This window comes from Glandiceps talaboti, chromosome 8, assembly GCF_964340395.1.
Source record: "Glandiceps talaboti chromosome 8, keGlaTala1.1, whole genome shotgun sequence".
In the NCBI taxonomy this organism is placed as follows: domain Eukaryota; kingdom Metazoa; phylum Hemichordata; class Enteropneusta; family Spengelidae; genus Glandiceps; species Glandiceps talaboti.
The window spans coordinates 22,701,894-22,728,006 of NC_135556.1; the positions used below are offsets into that span (position 1 = coordinate 22,701,894).

General features: G+C 35.3%; 1 protein-coding gene across 2 annotated transcripts; it reads left to right on the plus strand.

Annotated features, from left to right (window-relative positions):
* Positions 1 to 420: 420 nt before the first annotated feature.
* LOC144438932 (putative methyltransferase-like protein 24) lies at positions 421 to 13,472 on the plus strand. Of its 2 annotated transcripts, none has more exons than XM_078128157.1 (7): positions 421 to 726; positions 5,498 to 5,583; positions 6,535 to 6,690; positions 7,326 to 7,552; positions 8,580 to 8,651; positions 9,758 to 9,908; positions 11,922 to 13,472. In XM_078128157.1, exons 1-7 carry the CDS (start codon positions 642 to 644, stop codon positions 12,216 to 12,218), a joined length of 1,074 nt encoding a protein of 357 aa, XP_077984283.1. In that variant the 5' UTR covers positions 421 to 641; the 3' UTR covers positions 12,219 to 13,472. The 2 variants fall into 2 exon arrangements, with proteins under 2 accessions (XP_077984283.1, XP_077984284.1); XM_078128158.1 differs by having other exon boundaries at positions 9,836 to 9,908.
* Positions 13,473 to 26,113: the final 12,641 nt, after the last annotated feature.

Here is a 26,113-nt window from a genome sequence, read left to right on the forward strand (position 1 = left end):
ATTTAGTAATTTCATTTTTTTTTAAAAAAACAATAATTATTCTGGAACCACTGTTTTTGAGATCTGTTGGTTGGGAGTTCCAAAGTAAGGTACCAGTATACATAATTACAAAAGTATGTTATAGGAACTAGATTAACGGTACTTGGGAGGCGACTAGTAATTGGGAAAAATATTTTTTTTAAACAGTTGACCATATTTTCCTTCCCAAAATGTTAAATGAATATTAAACAAATTCAAAATATTTAGAGAATATGAGACAAAACAATCTCACAAGGGAATCGACAGGTACCAGTGTAGTTGTATGTACAGTGACAAGTAACGTGACATGGCGTACGTTCAAAAAATAACACTTAAACTCTGACCGTATGCGGATATGCAAATATGATCGAATGTCTGTAACTAGCATACTAGGTGACGTGTGCCACGACGACTACTACTACTACTACTACCATACACATTCAGAACTACTTTACAGTTCAAGGCTTTGGATAAGTGAATTATCTATCTATCTATCTATCTATCTATCTATCTATCTATCTATCTATCTATCTATCTATCTATCTATCTATCTATCTATCTATCTATCTATCTATCTATCAGTATCGTGAGATAATCTTGAAGGTTGTTATAAGTATCCAGCGATGAAACGAACAAGTATTTTTGCTCTATGGACCTTTGCTATAATTAGCTTCGGAACTAATGTCTTTCTATTCTATTTTCAAACAGGTAAGAACTTAAAACTTTACATTTTCATTAGAAGCCGGCCGCCGGCGAAAACAGGCGGCTGTGCATGTAATAGCAATTTCGTTGGCTGGGATTTGAGGGGGGGGGGGTTGTTTTCCAAGTCAATGTTTGAAAGGCGTGAAAATTGAAATCTGTTAAACATTGGAATCGTAAATGCCACAGACACGTTTCCTGAGATATGTGTCAGAATATAATAAAATATCGATAATATTAAATCTTATTTTTGGCCGATAATATGTTCAAGGGGTAAAATAACATGAGTTACTAGGTTACCGCGAAACTCATGTTATTTGACCCCTTACACATATCAAATTATCGGCCAAATATGTCAGCATTATCGTTTATTCTGAAACATATCTCGGGAAACAAGTGTCTGTGGTAAATGCCTTCTCACATGTTAGTCTGACAAGCACAGCTAGCTGTCTTTGGCGCCAGAAAAACGATACAATATAATTGTACCCGTAGCCATGACAAACCATGCCACAGACAGGTACAAACGTAACTTCAAAGCTTGCAATGCATGGTCGACCCCTGACCGGTCAAGGACCAGCACTTTCATAGAATTCAGTATTGACTATACACTTAATACGTGATTGGCATAATCACTTTTGTAAGCGGCGACCCTAATTCATAGTAAACTGGTTATATACAACGAAATGACCTAATCAATTATCTCCTTATGGCGACGCGTAAGAAGACGGTTATATAAACCACAGGCAAAAACAACTTTACATGGTTTATTGCGTCTGCGAAAAAACAGAACTCTCACTAAACGATCCTGAAACGATCGAAGTAGATGACAAACTAAGCGGCCACTACATCCTACAAAAAGAGGACTACAATCAACCAAGAAACAAAGGGTTCACTGAAATAAAAATAAAATTTCAGTAGTAAAGCCTAAACAAAATTCTTTGGTTCCGGTTAGCCGACCTCACCTAGCTTTTCACTGCCGACCCTAAACGTAATTCTCTTTATATATCGAGAGAAAAAAAATAATAAATCGCAAAAATTGGGAAATAGTGGATGCGGAATCTGACATCAATATAATAAAAAGACAAAATAAACCTGTTTTTCCAATCTGTAATGGCTGTACATCTGATAGGAAGAAATAAACAACACAGAGACCATTTGGAAAACAAATGGAAAACCTGAACTAGACACTCACACAGAAAAAAATAGAATACTATTAGAATAAAAAATTTACCCACCCCATCTATTCTAAAATTTAGCGTAATCGGAACCACACGTGGCAATTTTTTTATTAGGCCATAAAAAGAACATCGAAGGAGAAAAATAAAGCTAAGGGAACCCTCAGTAATTACAAGGGGGGGGATCAAGCTCGCTCTGTGGTATAAAACGTGACCCTCCCCCTAGTCAGTTGTGCTAAAAAGTGACCCTCCCCCAATTTCCTTTCTCTAAAATATGACCCTCCCTGTTCAAATATTTCAATGAAAAAAAGTTAACTGCCTCCCTGTGGAGTAGTTGCTAGAGCTCACTAGTAGTAGTCAGGAAGTCCTAGGTTTGGGTCCCACCAGACGGAATTTTTAAGCATGTATTAAAGATCCCACCACATTGATAGTTTTTACAAGCATTCGTTGTTTCCCACCATTACCACTACAGTGAGCTTGTGTTTGTATTGGCTGAGCGGCAGGCCAGAACTGCCATAGACAAGATGACAACGCACAACTGACAACCTCAGACCGAGGTCAACATCTCCACTCTACTACATTATCCCCAATATCTTGGCACGTTGTTCCCCTTTACTATTTTGAGACTCGCTCCTCACACCGCAACTAACAGTTTATTCACTGCATTTCACTGATATGCTGTGATATTACCTTACAATGGTGGCAGTGATGGTATGTATGTGATAGCAGTAGGATTTGGAACTTTTGACAGCGGTGGGATCATGCCAAAATCACAAAATAATGCAAAGTTAGATAACACCAGATATGAACTGAATGCCTTCCGCAAGGAATTTCATGATTTATGCAAGAAATTTAGCTCTATATCTGTGATTCGTCAAGTCCCAATGAAAGTTAGTTGTCAAAAATGTTGTTGAAATGCCAGCCACGCCTCCTATTCTCAGCACAGGACAGCTTGCCATCCTCGACTTCACTCGGCTTTCGTGATCCCCTACATACCCGGGATATGACATGTGCGTGTTGAACTTCCTTCTGTCCCACCACGAGTTTACACTCCGGAAAAAGTGGATAGTGTGTCAAGATTTTGTTGAGTGGCGCGCGCGCCCTCACTGTATACTAATTATATAGGTCAATGTATACGTCACCATTATTGATACATTGTCGCGAAATTTTCTTCGTAGGCTATAGGCGAGGCTTGGTCTATTTTCCATATTTTGACAACACACATCATTTGGGTATAAATTATAGATTATTACACTTGATAAATATGTGAGAGTGCATTTATATCCTGCGATACAGAGCGAGATAAATGATTATGTACAAGCCTTGCAACAAACAGCGGTAGTTTGTTATCGAGAGAAATCGGAAAAGAACTCGGTATTCGGTAAAAAGGAGACGGTTCCTAAACTTCTAATCGAACATCTAAAAAAATACGATTTCTCTTTATTCATCTGCGCATTAGTGTGTGAAATTTGAAAATGATAAGTCCACATTTGACGAAATTGAAACGATGATAAATATTTCACCTGTTTGTGAACTCCGTGCTCATTGTAAACCTAGCTATAAGGCCAAGAAAAAAAAATTGTTTTCTGGTGAGTTTGAATCACTTAAAAATCCTGCCTCAGTCTTCTTTTTTCTCGTGTTTGTCCAGCCAATGCAGAGTGCAGATCCAAGGGGAACACAAAATAAGGTTGGCACCTACGAAACCCCTGAAAACATAGTCTTTCTCAGTGTACAGCTATGTAGAGCACGAGTATAAAGTTGGCATCGGATTCAGATTCAGGTAGCTTCATATTGAGCGTCAGATAGCCTCAGATCCGAATACACCCGACGGCAGTGAAGCAGAATCCTTCCCTGTAGTCTCAATGGTATTATTTCAGGTTTGAGTCTGTCGGGTGTCTTCGGATCTGAGGCCATCTGACGCTCAATATAACGTTCATAAGATAACGCTACCTGAATCTGAATCTGACGCCAACTTTATACTCGTTCGATCGATTAATTACTCAAATTCGTCATTAATATTCATCGGATTATTACTAAAACCTAATCAGTTCTGGCCATTACCCTACGGAACATGTCTATGAAATTACGTTTGAATTGATGCAGCCGTTTTTTCGGAAATCGTGACACACACACACACACACACACACACACACACACACACACACTCTCTCACACACACACACACACACACACACACACACACGCACAGACACACAAACTTCATCGGTATATTATAACCTTCCTTACTTACGGAAGGTAAAAATGAGTCAAAGTAAAATGTGACCCTTCCCTAATTTCTGTTTTCTAAAATATGGCCCTTCCCCGTGGACCGATTTGTAAAAAGTGACCACCCTTATTCCCCCCCCCCCACCTTGTAATTATGGAAAACATCCTAAGAACAATCTTAAATTCATTTAAAATCTATCGGCACATGTTGAAATAATTGCACCAAAGCTTGAAATTCATCCCAACAGCACAATATACCCAAACAGACAAAGTCTCCCAGATCAGAGACACCAACACATCGAGAATGCGATACATATAATGCAAGACAAAGAAACCAAAATGTATCCATTAAATTTAGAAACAAATCAAAACCAGTAACGCAAACTAGATTTCTATTAAAAGGCGACAAAAGAAGTAATGGTAGAGACATACATGTACCGTTCCACAACACAATAGACAACATATCGCATGCCCAGAGAATAGCCATTGCATTGCAATGTTAGAATACAATATCCAGATCACCATCAAGACTCAGCTTTGGCAAAGGTACGTGTGGTAATCATAGATACAAGCAATTTACATTACTGAATGTGAACGACAATTAACCAATGAAATGCATGGAAGGTATTACACCAAATTAATAACAAACGATACACAACAATTGGAGAGATTCAGAAAGTTATTCATCAAATGTATGACGACGAACACACTGACTATGATATACTCTTTTATCGCGATTCCTCAATCATAAAAATTCGTACACCACAATGGTATTAACTATCAAAAATACACAAAGACCCACCACCTGAAACTAAATGTGTGGGTCGTCCCATCATTAGTGGGCACTCAAGCCCTACTAATCACATATCACCATACCTGGACTACTTAACCAAACCACATACGTACAAGATACAGCGGACTTTATCAACAAAATCCAAACTGTAAAAATACAAAAAAAACACCGCAATACTTGCCACTCTAGGCGTAGTGTCGATATACACTAAAGTGATTCACATAGAGGCAATTGATCTTGTCGGGAAAGTATTAAACTCAGAATCGTATTTGTTCCGAATGTTTGAATACAATGCGTACTATTTACAAACAGACTTTTAAAAAAGTTAGAAAAAAACCGCAGAATCATGGTCGTTTTCTTCATCATTTCCACGAGGCACTATATATAATTTGTATAAACTGCTTATGTAAGTTGGGTGATACATGTGGGTACGGGAGTCATTTAATTCGATGCACAATTCCAAAGGAGGGTAAAAAGCTCAACACAAGGCATTTTATTTTTGAAATACAGTATAATTGAATTGAAGCGGTTATGGTTTTACAAGGTATGACGAGTAATAGGCTGTTATGTCTCTCCTTTCGTACAGATGAGCTAACTGACCTCAAGAGACTATTGCAGGACACAATTCAGGCGGAGGCACTTTGTCAGCAGACTCTTAACAGCATCGTCATTGTGAGTAGCAAGTCTGCTTTCGTTATGGTAATAGAAAGAACTCATTAGCTTTGGTAAACACCCAACAAACACTAATTAGTCCTTTTCTTAAGTGATGATTTTTAGTAATCGGGTTACATTTAAAGAATGCATGCTTCTTCAAATTCATAATTTGGTACATGTGTTAACCATAACAAAGCTCACATGTCCACTAAAGTTTGTTGATGTAGTTTTTAGTTTTAATGAATCATTAGATTAGTCTATCAGGTAACAATAAAGACATATATAGTACCAATGACACGGGTGACAGTGTGACACAGACAGCAATGTTATTGAAAATTTGATGGTGACACTGGTGACACAGACAGTTTTCAGCAAGTGAAAGAGAATCACATAATGACAGAGACGGTAATAAACCTTCAGCTGCATGTACTCGAGATATGTATTCTGGCTAACCAGGGATGATATTTCTTCCGCGACACTGCAGTGTGTCTTGGACGGTGCTGTATGAAAAAGAGGAGGCTTTGGTTTACAATGATTGAGATTCAGCTTTGCTGAGAAGTGCTATTTTAATATTTCATTTCCAATAAAAATGTATTGTCATAAATGAGCCGACTGCTTTTTAATGCCTCCTACCCTAAAGAAACATGAATATTTGGGATGACCCCTATTTTTCCATTGGGAAATTTGATAGCCCGACTGAAAATCCCCTGGCCCCACAGGAAGTTAAAAGTGTACACTTCCTTACTACATATATGGCCACACTCTTTCCTCTTTGACAAGGTCGCAAAACTAAAGGACAGTATATGTGGTAAGTTTGAATGAACTGGTTTGTAGAGATGTTGCTGGTCACGGACACACACACACACACACACACACACACACACACATGCACGGACAGCACCCTTTTCAATAGCCCCCCCCCTCGACTTTGTCCATTGGGGCTGAAATACAGCAATATTTCATCAACAGGGTAATGGCGGTGAAGTAATGATGAAGACACACGAGTCTGCCAGGAATGATAAGCTAGGAGTCGAAAAAAACAAACTCAGAAAAGCCTATGTTGAATTAGGTGGTATTTTAAACCAGGACAATGAACGCCTCTTTGCCAACTCGGAGGATAATAAGGTAGGTAATAAAACATGGTGGGTACCAAACATTAAAAATGATTGTATTGTGAGAATAATACTGATGTAAAAGGCTAGGTCTTTGAGATGTGAAACTTGGATATGGAATATTGAACGACTCGGTATGTGGTCGAAGAGACAACATTTCTTATATAGAAATACCGGTAAAGGGGAAATAGGATAGGTTGCAATGCAACACCTTTTGTAATGGCCATGCTGCAAAAAATTGATGTGATGTGATACATTTATGTGTCTGGCTAGATTTACATACAGTTGTTGACATGGTGACACGATACATGCCAAATTCATACGATGCATTTGTGTCCCTGACTAGATTTATCGATGTCACTCATGTTATTATAGCTGAGTTCAGTGCACACATGAGCATACCTAATTATGCTGAAATGTCCAGATATAATCCATACCGAAATCCAAAAGGCAAAACGTATATATAAAAATAGAATATTTTAAATGTGAACATAAATTTTTAAAAGCTAGATATATCAGATAAAATTGCATAATTAATGTAGACAAAATTCAGGAAATAAAATGTACATCTTGAAATTCAAATGTTCTTTTATTGCCTGCTTGGCTTGCTGCCACAGTTATCTCCCTTTTTGTCATCACTCATCACAGTCCATGCTTGAATATATGGTGAAGATAGCTAGATGGCGAAATCACACTGCCAGTGAAGATTTTGAAGCTGAGCTGGGACCGATGTTGAACTACATCAAGACAAAGCAAATAACGTGTAAGGATCAACGTCATATGGGTAATGCAGATCCACATGATGGTGGCTGGGAAATCTGTTTTGATGACATCCTACAATTGAAGGCCGCCAACTGCGTCGTGTACTCTGTTGGGTAAGACATAATCTAATGGTAACCGTTCATATTATGCAGATTTATGCAAATCAAAATCAAAATAACGTGAAATCGAGTGAAATCATCCCTTAATAATTTCAGGTGTCTAGAGAGCCTACAGTAACTACAAGGGGGAGGGTCAGGGGCTGTTGCCTAAAACACGACACCCCCCTGTTTTCATTGTGCTAAAAAGTGACCCTCGATTTCCTGTTTCTAAAACATCACCCTACAATTAAAATATTTCAAAAAACATTGTTTAAATGTCAGACATGGAAAAGGACACTAGTCCCAGAATCAATTGTTTACAGGACTTAATCCCACCGCTGCCACCACTTTGAAAGTTTTAAAGATATTGATTATTTCCCAACTACTAACATCAGAGTGAATTTGTGTGAAATGGGCGCAGCATTATTCAATATCTGTGTTAGAGTTTGAAGGCCAGAAAGTCAACTCGTAAACACTAGATGAGAACACTCCCCATATTGTCAAGACCGTAATCAACATCTTCACAATATTATCCCCGATATCTTACCCAACTGTTCCCTTTTTACTCCCGTGGGACCCACTGTGACGTCTCTCCACACATCACAACTGACAATTAAATCACTACAAGGTTGTCAGCAGCGATTTGATTGACATGGTTTGATATTACGGTACCTGTACCTAACTCTAACCCTAACTCTAACCCCATCCCTAACCACTGTGGCAGCAATGGGATGCCAAATTCCCAAAAAAATGCAAAATTAAAGAATGAGTCAAAGTAAAATGTGACTCTCCCCTTATCCCATTTTCTAAATTTTCTATGGCCCTCCCTGACAACCAATATTTACAAAGTTACCCCCCTCCCTAATCCCCCCCGCCCCCCCCCCCCCCACCCACCACCACCACCATCATCATACTCATTATTGTCATTATCATCATCATCATAGTCTGTATTATGATTGTTAAAACAATCTAAATGGTACGTAAAGTATTGGTGGCAGATCGTTGATACTATCCTAGTATTTATATTCACTTCTCATTGCAGAATTGGTAATGATTGGACATTTGACGATGCAATGGAGAAGTATGGATGTGATGTGTATTCATTTGATCCAACGTATGTATCTGAAAATCATTATATTTGTTAACTAGCCAGACCTGCATTTAAGCAGTGACTTTTCCATTGATATCCAAACCATCATTATAAGCAAAGTATCCCTTATATGGATGAAAAGTTGACAATTTCATTGTCAGGTTACTTGATCACATCATTGTCTTTCTTCAAGTTTGCATACAATGAACGTAGTATTGGGGCACAAGTTGAGTGAATACATTTTTAGCATATTGTCTTAGCTGCACAAAGGGTATTCGCAGCACTCTACTTACTGAGGCACACTTACCCATCACTCACATGTCACCATGGCCTTATGCGGTTGACTGAACTCAAACAGGGTATATTATGATATTATGATATAACTTGTAAACAATCCAATGCTGTAATTATATATACATATATATGTAATTATATATATATATTATATATATATATATATATATAATCGAAAATCCCTGCTATTCAATCATCTGTTCTAACAGTACTTTTACTAGAAAAGTTTTATGTAAGTCTTTTCACTTGAGTTGGTAACAGACTGATAAACTCAGCTTGTGCTACCTTATATACATTCACTATTCTGTGACATGTTTTGTAACTGTATTACGTGAAATGCATATTAAAATAAAACTACAACAAATTAACATATTTGAACATTACCAGATATAAACTGAATGCCTTCCATAAGGGCAAAGAACATGCGTTTTGATTGTTGTTCACATACACATTATATGCATCATCAGAATGCGAAATTCTTAGCTACCATCCAAGGTTGTATCTTTTTAATTAGTAACTATGCAAATGACCTATCACCATACTTTATTATAAAACTACATGAACGGTTGTATAGGACACTTACAGCTTATTATTAATGTATGTATAAGAAATGTATATTATATGAAATTTGACATTGATTCTACAGATATTGCCAAATATGAAAAACTATTTATTATGCAAATAACTAATTTAAATCAAAAGCCACAACAACATGATTTATATGACCCATGTGCTTTTTTATCATCAATGTACATATAAAGTATTTGATATTTGAAGTAGCAATATTGCCTTACTATCAAAAATTGTTCTTGTGAAAAATATTTGTTTAATTGTAGTATTAACAAGCCAAGCTATCAACGTTCTGCAAAAAGTTGGTTTTATAATTATGGCCTATACAACTTGAATACAAACAGTTACACTGGCAACGGAACACATAAGCCATGGAAGATGAGAACTTTCGGGAGACTGATGGAAGAATTCAAACATGTGAGTGTTGTCTGTTGCTTCTTCTCATTAAGTAAAATGTTTTGAGACAGTGGTTTTTGGATGATTTTGATTTACAAAATAATTTGTACCACAAAATGTTATACTAATGCAGTCGACTTGATTTGCAAAGTGAGTCATATGAATATGGTGTCCTAATATTAATTTGCAGAAATTGGAATGGTATTAATCGTAAGGGACTTTGAAATGGGGGGGGGGGGGTACTATTGTCGTGAAATGCACATGGCTGTCGATACTATAAGTAATACAAGTCAATTTTATGACATTATAAACCAAATTTTGATATTTTGTTTATGCAGTGATTAAACAATTTCAAATATTACATTGCAATTCGCTCATTGTTACCTCCCGTAAGGGGAGGTTATGTGATGCTTATGTCTGTCTGTCTGTCTGTCTGTCTGTCTGTCTGTCTGTCTGTCTGTCTGTATGTATGTATGTATGTATGTATGTATGTATGTATGTATGTATGTATGTATGTATGTATGTATGTATGTGTGTCTATCTCTGTGGACACGATATCTAAAAAAATGTGGCATCAATTCTAATGAAACTTGCTCCACATCTTCCATATGCTAATCAGAAAAACTGATATGGTATATAGTGTATAGTTTGTTGATGTAGCACATAACTTTAATGAATAATTTGAATAATTAATTATTTGTAGTAATAAGGCTATATCTTAAGAATGCACACTTCACATTCCACAACATTTGGTATATCAACCATAATAAGCACGCATATCCTAAATAGCTAGTTGACATAGTTTTTAGTTTTAATGAATAATTTGCATAATTAATTATTTCTGTAATTAAGCCGGATCTACAGAATGCACACGTCAAATATCCCACCATTTGGTACATACATCAAACCTAATAAGCGCACTAGTCCTATTAAGTTTCTTGGCATAGTATTATTTTTAATGGACGGGTTTCAGTTTCCTTGTGAATGCTCACTTTATCAAAGTTAGAGGGGAAAGATTACTACCACAGTGGATATTTCGACATCCAAGTCATCAGTCTTTTGTAAAGCTTTAGAGATGTTATGTAACCTGGCAACATTTAATTTGGCTATGACGCATTGGTATTGAGGAAGGAAGCTGCCTCAGGGATCTGTAACAGCTAAGTTTTCATTTGAGGGCTATAATTAATGATTTTTCGTTATTAATCTATAGCTTAAGAATGCACACTTTAAATTCTAGATAATTTGGCACATACATCAACCTTGACAAAGCACACATATCCTACAAAGCCTGTTTGTACAGTTTTTAGTTTTAATGAGTAATTTGCATATTTAATGATTTTCGGTAATTAGGTGATATCAAGAATGCAAAGTTAAAATGTCGTTTAGCTTAGTACATACATCAACCATCACAATTCACATGTTTGATCTATTCTTTTGTGTACTTTTTCATTGTGATGTTTAATTTGTATAAATAATTATTGTTGGTAATTAGTAATGTAGTATATACATTTTAAGTAAAGATGTGCATGTCATGTGTCCTTTAAAGCTTAGTTATAATCTTAATGGTTAATTTGTATAATTAATTATTTTTTCGATAATTAGGCAATAATAACTATTCAGGCTCCAAAAGTCATATAGTTTCATATAATTAATTTTCCAATTAAGGGGTACATCATGTATAATACCTATAGTTCAGCTTTTGCATTCCAACAATATATAGGACCGAAAATATATTGTTTTGCCCTTAACAATGATTTTGCCCTTATGGGATGTATTCAGTTTAAATCTCGTACATTATAATATAGAAATGTGTTATATCAGAAAATGAATTCGGAGCTACCGTGCATAATATATTGGTAAATTTCATTCATTATAATAATAATAATAATAATAATAATAATAGTCAAAAATCAAAACATAATTAAATGTTGTGTTTTATTCAAATTTTAATAAGGGACAGAATACAATGATCTTGTTTGTTTCTTACTTGTATAAATGCTTAAATCGATAAGACAATTTTTGTATTCTTCGCAGGACCGAATTGATGTTTTAAAAATAGATATTGAAGGTAGTGAATGGAAATCACTGGACCAGATGCTTACTAGTGGTACCCTACAACATCATGTGAAACAACTTGTGTTAGAAATACACATCTGGAACTTCAAAACACCTGTCCATGATGATATCAAGAGACGATATAGAATTTTGCAGTGGATTGAAGAATCGGGCTTTAAACTTTGGAATTGGCATTTGAATTCACTGGCCTTTAAGATTGGTTCGGCAGGACAACCATGCTGCTTTGAGCTATCTTGGATCAATACAAAGCTGTGACAAGGATGCCAATTTCGAATTTACGAGTGTGTGTCTACCTTGCTATCTCTTTATAGGTTAAAATGTAGACAATATAGCTATCTCATAATGTACTGAGATCAAAGTTAGGGTATTGAAGACAATATTCTAGTACTCCATGGCGTTTAATGTGTATGGTTTGAAATTTTATGCCACTAAGTGGCCTCCTGCTTAATGTGTGATTTACATAATTAATAATTTTCTGTAATTACGCAATATCTTTAGTATGCACGCTTCGAATTTCATAGTTTGGATAATAAAATAAGTCATTGTAAAATCTGACAATCCTCATTATTTAAATGTCTATTTAAAATGTGACCTTTCCCAAGAACTGAGTCAGTTCCAGCATGTCTACTGAAGCAGTCGTAGCTGTGTTATAATTCGGAGTCAGTTCAAGTACAAAATGATTTACAGGTAACATATGTTGATGTGTGCCACGACTAAATACATATTCAGAACTATAAAGTTCAAGGCTAAATAAACGAATAATTATCCCTATATATCAGTATTTTGAGATATCCAGTCATGAGAGGAACATGTATTTTTACCCTGGGACATTTGCTGTACTTAGGGAGTTTTTACGGCCGGGGGTGGGCCAGTGACTTTTTGTTCATGTTGTACTTAAAAAAATAGTGACTCTCCCTGGAATTCATCCACAAAACAATACAACCCCCCCCCCTCTGACAAATAAAAACACAATGACCCCATCTGTTGACAAGAAACACTCTTTTTGTTCTTGCAAAAGACACTCTATTCTCAAAGCATAATACCGCACACTGCATAGTTAATTTTACATGTTACATTTTCAGTAATTTCAAGTGTATCTGGTTCACTCAAGGATAGACTACTGGGAAAGCCTAAACAAATCAGCCGTGAAATGATAGTGTGCAGTTTAATTTAACCCTTTCATGTAGTGCCAAACCTGAATGGAAATCTGTAATATAATGGATGTTTTGTGTCTTTGCCTGTGTGTAAAATCTTCGGAAGTAATTCCTACCACAACATTGTTAAAAACAGGTATGATGTAGTTTATGTACTCAATTTATGTACTCAATTTATGTAATCAATCAATCAATCAATCAATCAATCAATCAATCAATCAAACAATCAATAAATCAATAAATCATTCATCCATTGAATCAACCATTCATTTATTCATTCATTCATTCATTCATTCATTCATTCATTCATTTAACCAACCAACCAACCAACCAACCAACCAGTGAATTTATGAAATGCCAATTATATATATATATATATATATATATATATATATATATATATATATATATATATATATATATATATATATATACATATACATATACATCTTAACAGTAACGTATATTGTATTGTATTGTATTGTATTGTATTGTATTGTATTGTATTGTATTGTACTGTAATGTATTGCATTGTATTGTATCGTATTGTATTGCTTTATTTCCACTAATGTATGAAATTCAATAATAAATGTACACTTACAGACATTAAAGTTACAATAGTGAAGGACATGACAAATAGCTCTAACAGAGCTAATGAGACGTCTTGCCCTGCCACTTGATTAAACATTATCTCAATACAGTTTTAAGTGAACAATATCGCACTCAGCAAGAATGTACTGAAAAACTTATAAATCTGAACATCATTCGTATAACAATCGGAAAATTGATACATGTATTTAGAATAAGCTATGTAAAAATAAAATAATTTATGCGAACATGTAATTTAGTAATTTTATTTTGAAAACAACTCTGGAACCACTGTTTTTTTCGATCTGCTGGTAGGGAGTTCCAAGCAAAGTAAGGCACCATTATAATTAAAAGTATGTTATCGCATGAACTACTTGGGAGGCGATTAGTAACTGGGAAAAATAATTTTTTTTAACAGTTGACCATATTTTCCTTCCCAAAATGTGAAATGAATATTAAACAAATTCAAAATATTTAGAGAATATGAGACAAAAAAATCACACAAGGGACTGGTGCCAGTGCAGTTGTATGTACAGTGACAAGTAACGTGACATGGAGCGTTCTAAAAATAACACGTGAGTAAATTCTGACCGTATGCGGGTATGCAAATATGATCGAATGTCTGTAACTAGGTGACGTGTGCCACGACGACTACTACTACCATACACATTCAGAACTACATTGCAGTTCAAGGCTTTGGATAAGCGAATTATCTATCTATCTATCTATCTATCTATCAGTATCGTGAGTTAATCTTGAAGGTTGTTTTAAGTATCCAGCGATGAGACGAACAAGTATTTTTGCTCTATGGACATTTGCTATAATAAGCTTCGTAACTAATGTCTTTCTATTTTATTTTCAAACAGGTAAGAACTTAAAACTTTACATTTTCATTAGAAGCCGGCCGTCGGCGATAACAGGCGGCTGTAATGTAATAGCAGTTTCGTCGGATGGGATTTGAGGGGGGGGGGGGGGGGGAGTGTTTTCAAAGTCAATATTTGAAAGGTGTGAAAATTGAAATTTGTTAAACATGGCGGAAATGGTAAATGCCCCAGGCACATGTTTCCCGAGATATGTGTCAGAATATAATCAAATATCGATAACATGAAATGTTAGTTTTGGCCGATAATATGTTCAAGGTGTAAAATAACATGAGTTACTAGGTTACCGCGAAACTCGTGTTATTTGACCCCTTGAACATATCAAATAATCAACCAAATATGTCACCATTATCCTTTATTCTGAAACATATATCGGGAAACAAGTGTGTGTGGTAAACACCCCCTCACATGTTAGTCTGACAAGCATAGCTAGCTGTCTTTGGCGCCAGAAACACGATACAATATAATTGTACCCGTACGCATGAAAAACCATGCCACAGACAAGTACAAACGTAACTTTACAGCTTGCAATGCGTGGTCAGGGACCAACACTTTCATATTGGCATAATCACTTTTGTAAGCGGCGAGCCTAATTCGTTATATATGACGTATTGACCTAATACATATTATCTCCTAACAACTAAACAACTTTACATGGTTTATTGCGTCTGCGAAAAACCACAACTCTCACTAAACGATCGAAGTAGATCACAAACTAAGCGGCCACTACATCCTACAAAAAGAGGACTACTGTCAACCAAGAAACAAAGTGTTCACTGAAATAAAAAAAATAAAATTTTAGTAGTATTAAAGGCCTAAAAAAACTTGTTTGGTTCCGGGTAGCCGACCTCACCAAGCTTTTCACTGCCGCCCCTAAACGTAATTCTTTTTATATATCGAGAAAACAATAATAAATCGCAAATATTGTGAAAAAGATATTGATTATTTCCCAACTACTAACATCAGAGTGAATTTGTGTGAAAAGTCTCACGAGAAATAGTGGATGCGGAAACTGACATCAATATAATAAAAAACAAACAAAATAAACCTGTTCTTCCAATCTGTAATTATGGCTAAGAAGAAATAAACAACACAAAGACCATTTGGAAAACAATGGAAAACCTGAACTAGACACTCACACAGAAAAAATATAACAATAAAATAAAAAAATCTACCTACCCCATTTATTCTAAAATTGAGCGTAATCGGAAACACACAATGTTTTTATTAGGCCAGAAAAAGAACGTTGAACGAGGAAAATAAAGCTAAGGGAGCCCCCAGTAATTACAAGGGGGATCAAGCTTGGTCTGTGGTATAAAACGTGACCCTCCCCCTAGTCAGTTGTGCTAAAAAGTGACCCTCCCCCAATTTCCTTTCTCTAAAATATGACCCTCCCTGTTCAAATATTTCAATGAAAAAAAAGTTAACTGCCTCCCTGTAGAGTAGTTGCTAGAGCCCACGAGTAGTAGTCAGGAAGTCCTAGGTTTGGGTCCCACCAGACGGAATTTTTAAGCATGTATTAAATATCCCGCCACATTGATAGATTTTACAAGCATTTGTTGTTTCCCACCATTACACCACAGTGAGCTTGTGCTTGTATTGGCTGAGCGGCAGGCCAGAACTGCCATAGACAAGATGACAACGCACAACTGACAACCTCAGACCGAGGTCAACATCTCCACTCCACTACATCTTGTCACGTTGTTCACACCACAACTAACAGTTTATTCACTGCATTTTACATATGCTGTGATATTACCTTACAATGGTGGCAGTGGTGGTACGTATGTGATAGCAGTAGGATTTGGAACTTTTGACAGCGGTGGGTTCATGCCAAAATCATAAAATAATGCAAAGTTAGATAAAAAATGAGTCAAAGTAAAATGTGACCTTTCCCTAATTTCTTTTTTCTAAAATATGGCCCTTCCCCGTGAACCGATTTGGAAAAAGTGACCACCCCTAATTCCCAACAGCACAATATACCAAAACAGACAAAGTCTCCTAGATCAGAGACACCAACACATCGAGAATTAATGCGATACATATAATGCAAGACGAAGAAACCAAAATGCATACATTAAATATAGAAACAAATCAAAATGGATTCCGTAGACAACCAGTAACGCAAACTAGATTTCTATTAAAAGGCGACAATAGACAACATATCGCATGCCCAGAGAATAGCCATTGCATTGCAATGTTAGAATACAATATCCAGATCACCATCAAGACTGGTTTGGCAAAGGTCTGTGTGGTAATCATAAATACAAGCAATTTACATTACTGAATGTGAACGACAATTAACCATTGAAATGCATGGAAGGTATTACACCAAATTAATAACAAACGATACACAACAATTGGAGAGATTCAGAAAGTTATTCATCAAATGTATGACGACGAACACACTGACTATGATATACTCTTTTATCGCGATTCCTCAATCATAAAAATTCGTACACCACAATGGTATTAACTATCAAAAATACACAAAGACCCACCAGTGGTGGTCCACCTGAAACTAAATGTGTGGGTCGTCCCATCATTAGTGGGCACTCAAGCCCTACTAATCACATATCACCATACCTGGACTACTTAACCAAACCACATACGTAAAAGATACAGCGGACTTTATCAACAAAATCCAAACTGTAAAAATACAAAAAAACCCCGCAATACTTGTCACTCTAGGCGTAGTGTCGATATACACTAAAGTGATTCACATAGAGGCAATTGATCTTGTCGGGAAAGTATTAAACTCAGAATCGTATTTTTTCCGAATGTTTGAATACAATGCGTACTATTTACAAACAGACTTTTAAAAAAGGTTAGAAAACAAACGCAGAATCATGGTCGTTTTCTTCATCATTTCCACGAGGCACTATATATAATTTGTATAAACTGCTTATGTAAAGTTGGGTGATACATGTGGGTACGGGAGTCACTTAATTCGATGCACAATTCCAAAGGAGGGTAAAAAGCTCAACACAAGGCATTTTATTTTTGAAATACAGTGTAATTGAATTGAAGCGGTTATGGTATTACAAAGTATGACAAGTAATAGGCTGTTATGTCTCTCCTTTCGTACAGATGAGCTAACTGACCTCAAGAGACTATTGCAGGACACAATTCAGGCGGAGGCACTTTGTCAGCAGACTCTTAACAGCATCGTCATTGTGAGTAGCAAGTCTGCTTTCGTTATGGTAATAGAAAGAACTCATTAGCTTTGGTAAACACCCAACAAACACTAATTAGTCCTTTTCTTAAGTGATGATTTTTAGTAATCGGGTTACATTTAAAGAATGCATGCTTCTTCAAATTCATAATTTGGTACATGTGTTAACCATAACAAAGCTCACATGTCCACTAAAGTTTGTTGATGTAGTTTTTAGTTTTAATGAATCATTAGATTAGTCTATCAGGTAACAATAAAGACATATATAGTACCAATGACACGGGTGACAGTGTGACACAGACAGCAATGTTATTGAAAATTTGATGGTGACACTGGTGACACAGACAGTTTTCAGCAAGTGAAAGTGAATCACATAATGACAGAGACGGTAATAAACCTTCAGCTGCATGTACTCGAGATATGTATTCTGGCTAACCAGGGATGATATTTCTTCCGCGACACTGCAGTGTGTCTTGGACGGTGCTGTATGAAAAAGAGGAGGCTTTGGTTTACAATGATTGAGATTCAGCTTTGCTGAGAAGTGCTATTTTAATATTTCATTTCCAATAAAAAAGTATTGTCATAAATGAGCCGACTGCTTTTTAATGCCTCCTACCCTAAAGAAACATGAATATTTGGGATGACCCCTATTTTTCCATTGGGAAATTTGATAGCCCGACTGAAAATCCCCTGGCCCCACAGGAAGTTAAAAGTGTACACTTCCTTACTACATATATGGCCACACTCTTTCCTCTTTGACAAGGTCGCAAAACTAAAGGACAGTATATGTGGTAAGTTTGAATGAACTGGTTTGTAGAGATGTTGCTGGTCACGGACACACACACACACACACACACACACACATGCACATGCACTTAATCTAATGGTAACCGTTCATATTATGCAGATTTATGCAAATCAAAATCAAAATAACGTGAAATCGAGTGAAATCATCCCTTAATAATTTCAGGTGTCTAGAGAGCCTACAGTAACTACAAGGGGGAGGGTCAGGGGCTGTTGCCTAAAACACGACACCCCCCTGTTTTCATTGTGCTAAAAAGTGACCCTCGATTTCCTGTTTCTAAAACATCACCCTACAATTAAAAGATTTCAAAAAACATTGTTTAAATGTCAGACATGGAAAAGGACACTAGTCTCAGAATCAATTGTTTACAGGACTTAATCCCACCGCTGCCACCACTTTGAAAGTTTTAAAGATATTGATTATTTCCCAACTACTAACATCAGAGTGAATTTGTGTGAAATGGGCGCAGCATTATTCAATATCTGTGTTAGAGTTTGAAGGCCAGAAAGTCAACTCGTAAACACTAGATGAGAACACTCCCTATATTGTCAAGACCGTAATCAACATCTTCACAATATTATCCCCGATATCTTACCCAACTGTTCCCTTTTTACTCCCGTGGGACCCACTGTGACGTCTCTCCACACATCACAACTGACAATTAAATCACTACAAGGTTGTCAGCAGCGATTTGATTGACATGGTTTGATATTACGGTACCTGTACCTAACTCTAACCCTAACTCTAACCCCATCCCTAACCACTGTGGCAGCAATGGGATGCCAAATTCCCAAAAAATGCAAAATTAAAGAATGAGTCAAAGTAAAATGTGACTCTCCCCTTATCCCATTTTCTAAATTTTCTATGGCCCTCCCTGACAACCAATATTTACAAAGTTACCCCCCTCCCTAATCCCCCCGCCCCCGCCACCACCACCACCACCACCATCATCATACTCATTATTGTCATTATCATCATCATAGTCTGTATTATGATTGTTAAAACAATCTAAATGGTACGTAAAGTATTGGTGGCAGATCGTTGATACTATCCTAGTATTTATATTCACTTCTCATTGCAGAATTGGTAATGATTGGACATTTGACGATGCAATGGAGAAGTATGGATGTGATGTGTATTCATTTGATCCAACGTATGTATCTGAAAATCATTATATTTGTTAACTAGCCAGACCTGCATTTAAGCAGTGACTTTTCCATTGATATCCAAACCATCATTATAAGCAAAGTATCCCTTATATGGATGAAAAGTTGACAATTTCATTGTCAGGTTACTTGATCACATCATTGTCTTTCTTCAAGTTTGCATACAATGAACGTAGTATTGGGGCACAAGCTGAGTGAATACATTTTTAGCATATTGTCTTAGCTGCACAAAGGGTATTCGCAGCACTCTACTTACTGAGGCACACTTACCCATCACTCACATGTCACCATGGCCTTATGCGGTTGACTGAACTCAAACAGGGTATATTATGATATTATGATATAACTTGTAAACAATCCAATGCTGTAATTATATATACATATATATGTAATTATATATATATATATATATATATATATATATATATATATATATATATATATATATATATATATATATATATATAATCGAAAATCCCTGCTATTCAATCATCTGTTCTAACAGTACTTTTACTAGAAAAGTTTTATGTAAGTCTTTTCACTTGAGTTAGCAACAGACTGATAGACTTTCGACTCAGCTTGTGCTACCTTATATACATTCACTATTCTGTGACATGTTTTGTAACTGTATTACGTGAAATGCATATTAAAATAAAACTACAACAAATTAACATATTTGAACATTACCAGATGTAAACTGAATGCCTTCCATAAGGGCAAAGAACATGCGTTTTGATTGTTGTTCACATTGACATTACATGCATCATCAGAATGCGAAATTCTGAGCTACCATCCAAGGTTATATCTTTTTAATTAGTAACTATGCAAATGACCTATCACCATACTTTATTATAAAACTACATGAACGGTTGTATAGGACACTTACAGCTTATTATTAATGTATGTATAAAAAAAGTATATTATATGAAATTTTGACATTGATTCTACAGATATTGCCAAATATGAAAAACTATTTATTATGCAAATAACTAATTTAAATCAAAAGCCACAACAACATGATTTATCTGACCCATGTGCTTTTTTATCATCAATGTACATATAAAGTATTTGATATTTGAAGTAGCAATATTGCCTTACTATCAAAATTTGTTCTTGTGAAAAATATTTGTTTAATTGTAGTATTAACAAGCCAAGCTATCAACGTTCTGCAAAAAGTTGGTTTTATAATTATGGCCTATACAACTTGAATACAAACAGTTACACTGGCAACGGAACACATAAGCCATGGAAGATGAGAACTTTCGGGAGACTGATGGAAGAATTCAAACATGTGAGTGTTGTCTGTTGCTTCTTCTCATTAAGTAAAATGTTTTGAGACAGTGGTTTTTGGATGATTTTGATTTACAAAATAATTTGTACCACAAAATGTTATACTAATGCAGTCGACTTGATTTGCAAAGTGAGTCATATGAATATGGTGTCCTAATATTAATTTGCAGAAATTGGAATGGTATGAATCGTAAGGGACTTTGAAATGGGGGGGGGGGGGGTACTATTGTCGTGAAATGCACATGGCTGTCGATACTATAAGTAATACAAGTCAATTTTATGACATTATAAACCAAATTTTGATATTTTGTTTATGCAGTGATTAAACAATTTCAAATATTACATTGCAATTCGCTCATTGTTACCTCCCGTAAGGGGAGGTTATGTGATGCTTATGTCTGTCTGTCTGTCTGTCTGTCTGTCTGTCTGTCTGTATATATGTATGTATGTATGTATGTATGTATGTATGTATGTATGTATGTATGTATGTATGTATGTATGTATGTATGTGTGTCTATCTCTGTGGACACGATATCTAAAAAAATGTGGCATCAATTCTAATGAAACTTGCTCCACATCTTCCATATGCTAATCAGAAAAACTGATATGGTATATAGTGTATAGTTTGTTGATGTAGCACATAACTTTAATGAATAATTTGAATAATTAATTATTTGTAGTAATAAGGCTATATCTTAAGAATGCACACTTCACATTCCACAACATTTGGTATATCAACCATAATAAGCACGCATATCCTAAATAGCTAGTTGACATAGTTTTTACTTTTAATGAATAATTTGCATAATTAATTATTTCTGTAATTAAGCCGGATCTACAGAATGCACACGTCAAATATCCCACCATTTGGTACATACATCAAACCTAATAAGCGCACTAGTCCTATTAAGTTTCTTGGCATAGTATTATTTTTAATGGACGGGTTTCAGTTTCCTTGTGAATGCTCACTTTATCAAAGTTAGAGGGGAAAGATTACTACCACAGTGGATATTTCGACATCCAAGTCATCAGTCTTTTGTAAAGCTTTAGAGATGTTATGTAACCTGGCAACATTTAATTTGGCTATGACGCATTGGTATTGAGGAAGGAAGCTGCCTCAGGGATCTGTAACAGCTAAGTTTTCATTTGAGGGCTATAATTAATGATTTTTCGTTATTAATCTATAGCTTAAGAATGCACACTTTAAATTCTAGATAATTTGGCACATACATCAACCTTGACAAAGCACACATATCCTACAAAGCCTGTTTGTAAAGTTTTTAGTTTTAATGAGTAATTTGCATATTTAATGATTTTCGGTAATTAGGTGATATTAAGACTGCAAAGTTCAAATGTCATTTAGCTTAGTACATACATCAACCATCACAAATCACATGTTTGGTCTATTCTTTTGTGTACTTTTTCATTGTGATGTTTAATTTGTATAAATAACTATTGTTGATAATTAGTAATGTAGTATATGCATTTTTAGTAAAGATGTGCATGTCATGTGTCCTTTAAAGCTTAGTTATAATCTTAATGGTTAATTTGTATAATTAATTATTTTTTCGATAATTAGGCAATAATAACTATGCAGGCTCCAAAAGTCATATAGTTTCATATAATTACTTTTCCAATTAAGGGGTACATCATGTATAATACCTATAGTTCAGCTTTTGCATTCCAACAATATATAGGACCGAAAATATATTGTTTTGCCCTTAACAATGATTTTGCCCTTATGGGATGTATTCAGTTTAAATCTCGTACATTATAATATAGAAATGTGTTATATCAGAAAATGAATTCGGAGCTACCGTGCATAGTATATTGGTAAATTTCATTCATTATAATAATAATAATAATAATAATAATAATAGTCAAAAATCAAAACATAATTAAATGTTGTGTTTTATTCAAATTTTAATAAGGGACAGAATACAATGATCTTGTTTGTTTCTTACTTGTATAAATGCTTAAATCGATAAGACAATTTTTGCATTCTTCGCAGGACCGAATTGATATTTTAAAAATAGATATTGAAGGTAGTGAATGGAAATCACTGGACCAGATGCTTACTAGTGGTACCCTACAACATCATGTGAAACAACTTGTGTTAGAAATACACATCTGGAACTTCAAAACACCTGTCCATGATGATATCAAGAGACGATATAGAATGTTGCAGTGGATTGAAGAATCGGGCTTTAAACTTTGGAATTGGCATTTGAATTCACTGGCCTTTAAGATTGGTTCGGCAGGACAACCATGCTGCTTTGAGCTATCTTGGATCAATACAAAGCTGTGACAAGGATGCCAATTTCGAATTTACGAGTGTGTGTCTACCTTGCTATCTCTTTATAGGTTAAAATGTAGACAATATAGCTATCTCATAATGTACTGAGATCAAAGTTAGGGTATTGAAGACAATATTCTAGTACTCCATGGCGTTTAATGTGTATGGTTTGAAATTTTATGCCACTAAGTGGCCTCCTGCTTAATGTGTGATTTACATAATTAATAATTTTCTGTAATTACGCAATATCTTTAGTATGCACGCTTCGAATTTCATAGTTTGGATAATAAAATAAGTCATTGTAAAATCTGACAATCCTCATTATTTAAATGTCTATTTAAAATGTGACCTTTCCCAAGAACTGAGTCAGTTCCAGCATGTCTACTGAAGCAGTCGTAGCTGTGTTGTAATTCGGAGTCAGTTCAAGTACAAAATGATTTACAGGTAACAGATGTTGATGTGTGCCACGACTAAATACATATTCAGAACTATAAAGTTCAAGGCTAAATAAACGAATAATTATCCCTATATATCAGTATTTTGAGATATCCAGTCATGAGAGGAACATGTATTTTTACCCTGGGACATTTGCTGTACTTAGGGAGTTTTTACGGCCGGGGGTGGGCCAGTGACTTTTTGTTCATGTTGTACTTAAAAAAATAGTGACTCTCCCTGGAATTCATCCACAAAACAATACAACCCCCCCCTCTGACAAATAAAAACACACAATGACCCCATCTGTTGATAAGAAACACTCTTTTTGTTCTTGCAAAAGACACTCTATTCTCAAAGCATAATACCGCACACTGCATAGTTAATTTTACATGTTACATTTTCAGTAATTTCAAGTGTATCTGGTTCACTCAAGGATAGACTACTGGGAAAGCCTAAACAAATCAGCCGTGAAATGATAGTGTGCAGTTTAATTTAACCCTTTCATGTAGTGCCAAACCTGAATGGAAATCTGTAATATAATGGATGTTTTGTGTCTTTGCCTGTGTGTAAAATCTTCGGAAGTAATTCCTACCACAACATTGTTAAAAACAGGTATGATGTAGTTTATGTACTCAATTTATGTAATCAATCAATCAATCAATCAATCAATCAATCAATCAATCAATCAATCAATCAATCAATCAATCAATCAAACAATCAATAAATCAATCAATCATTCATCCATTGAATCAACCATTCATTTATTCATTCATTCATTCATTCATTCATTCATTTAACCAACCAACCAACCAACCAACCAACCAATCAGTGAATTTATGAAATGCCAATTATATATATATATATATATATATATATATATATATATATATATATATACACATCTTAACAGTAACGTATATTGTATTGTATTGTATTGTATTGTATTGTATTGTACTGTAATGTATTGCATTGTATTGTATCGTATTGTATTGCTTTATTTCCACTAATGTATGAAATTCAATAATAAATGTACACTTACAGACATTAAAGTTACAATAGTGAAGGACATGACAAATAGCTCTAACAGAGCTAATGAGACGTCTTGCCCTGCCACTTGATTAAACATTATCTCAATACAGTTTTAAGTGAACAATATCGCACTCAGCAAGAATGTACTGAAAAACTTATAAATCTGAATATTATATTATTCGTATAACAATCGGAAAATTGATACATGTATTTAGAATAAGCTATGTAAAAATAAAATAATTTATGCGAACATGTAATTTAGTAATTTTATTTTGAAAACAACTCTGGAACCACTGTTTTTTTTCGATCTGCTGGTAGGGAGTTCCAAGCAAAGTAAGGCACCATTATAATTAAAAGTATGTTATCGCATGAACTACTTGGGAGGCGATTAGTAACTGGGAAAAATAATTTTTTTTAACAGTTGACCATATTTTCCTTCCCAAAATGTGAAATGAATATTAAACAAATTCAAAATATTTAGAGAATATGAGACAAAAAAATCACACAAGGGACTGGTGCCAGTGTAGTTGTATGTACAGTGACAAGTAACGTGACATGGAGCGTTCTAAAAATAACACGTGAGTAAATTCTGACCGTATGCGGGTATGCAAATATGATCGAATGTCTGTAACTAGGTGACGTGTGCCACGACGACTACTACTACCATACACATTCAGAACTACATTGCAGTTCAAGGCTTTGGATAAGCGAATTATCTATCTATCTATCTATCTATCAGTATCGTGAGTTAATCTTGAAGGTTGTTTTAAGTATCCAGCGATGAGACGAACAAGTATTTTTGCTCTATGGACATTTGCTATAATAAGCTTCGTAACTAATGTCTTTCTATTTTATTTTCAAACAGGTAAGAACTTAAAACTTTACATTTTCATTAGAAGCCGGCCGTCGGCGATAACAGGCGGCTGTAATGTAATAGCAGTTTCGTCGGATGGGATTTGAGGGGGGGGGGGAGTGTTTTCAAAGTCAATATTTGAAAGGTGTGAAAATTGAAATTTGTTAAACATGGCGGAAATGGTAAATGCCCCAGGCACATGTTTCCCGAGATATGTGTCAGAATATAATCAAATATCGATAACATGAAATGTTAGTTTTGGCCGATAATATGTTCAAGGTGTAAAATAACATGAGTTACTAGGTTACCGCGAAACTCGTGTTATTTGACCCCTTGAACATATCAAATAATCAACCAAATATGTCACCATTATCCTTTATTCTGAAACATATATCGGGAAACAAGTGTGTGTGGTAAACACCCCCTCACATGTTAGTCTGACAAGCACAGCTAGCTGTCTTTGGCGCCAGAAACACGA

Coding starts and splice junctions, on each gene's coding strand:
- LOC144438932 (XM_078128157.1), top strand. CDS start 642: ATGAAACGAACAAGTATTTTTGCTCTATGGACCTTTGCTATAATTAGC. Junction 6,691..7,325: donor CCAACTCGGAGGATAATAAG/GTAGGTAATAAA, acceptor CACTCATCACAG/TCCATGCTTGAATATATGGT. Junction 8,652..9,757: donor GTGTATTCATTTGATCCAAC/GTATGTATCTGA, acceptor GTTTAATTGTAG/TATTAACAAGCCAAGCTATC.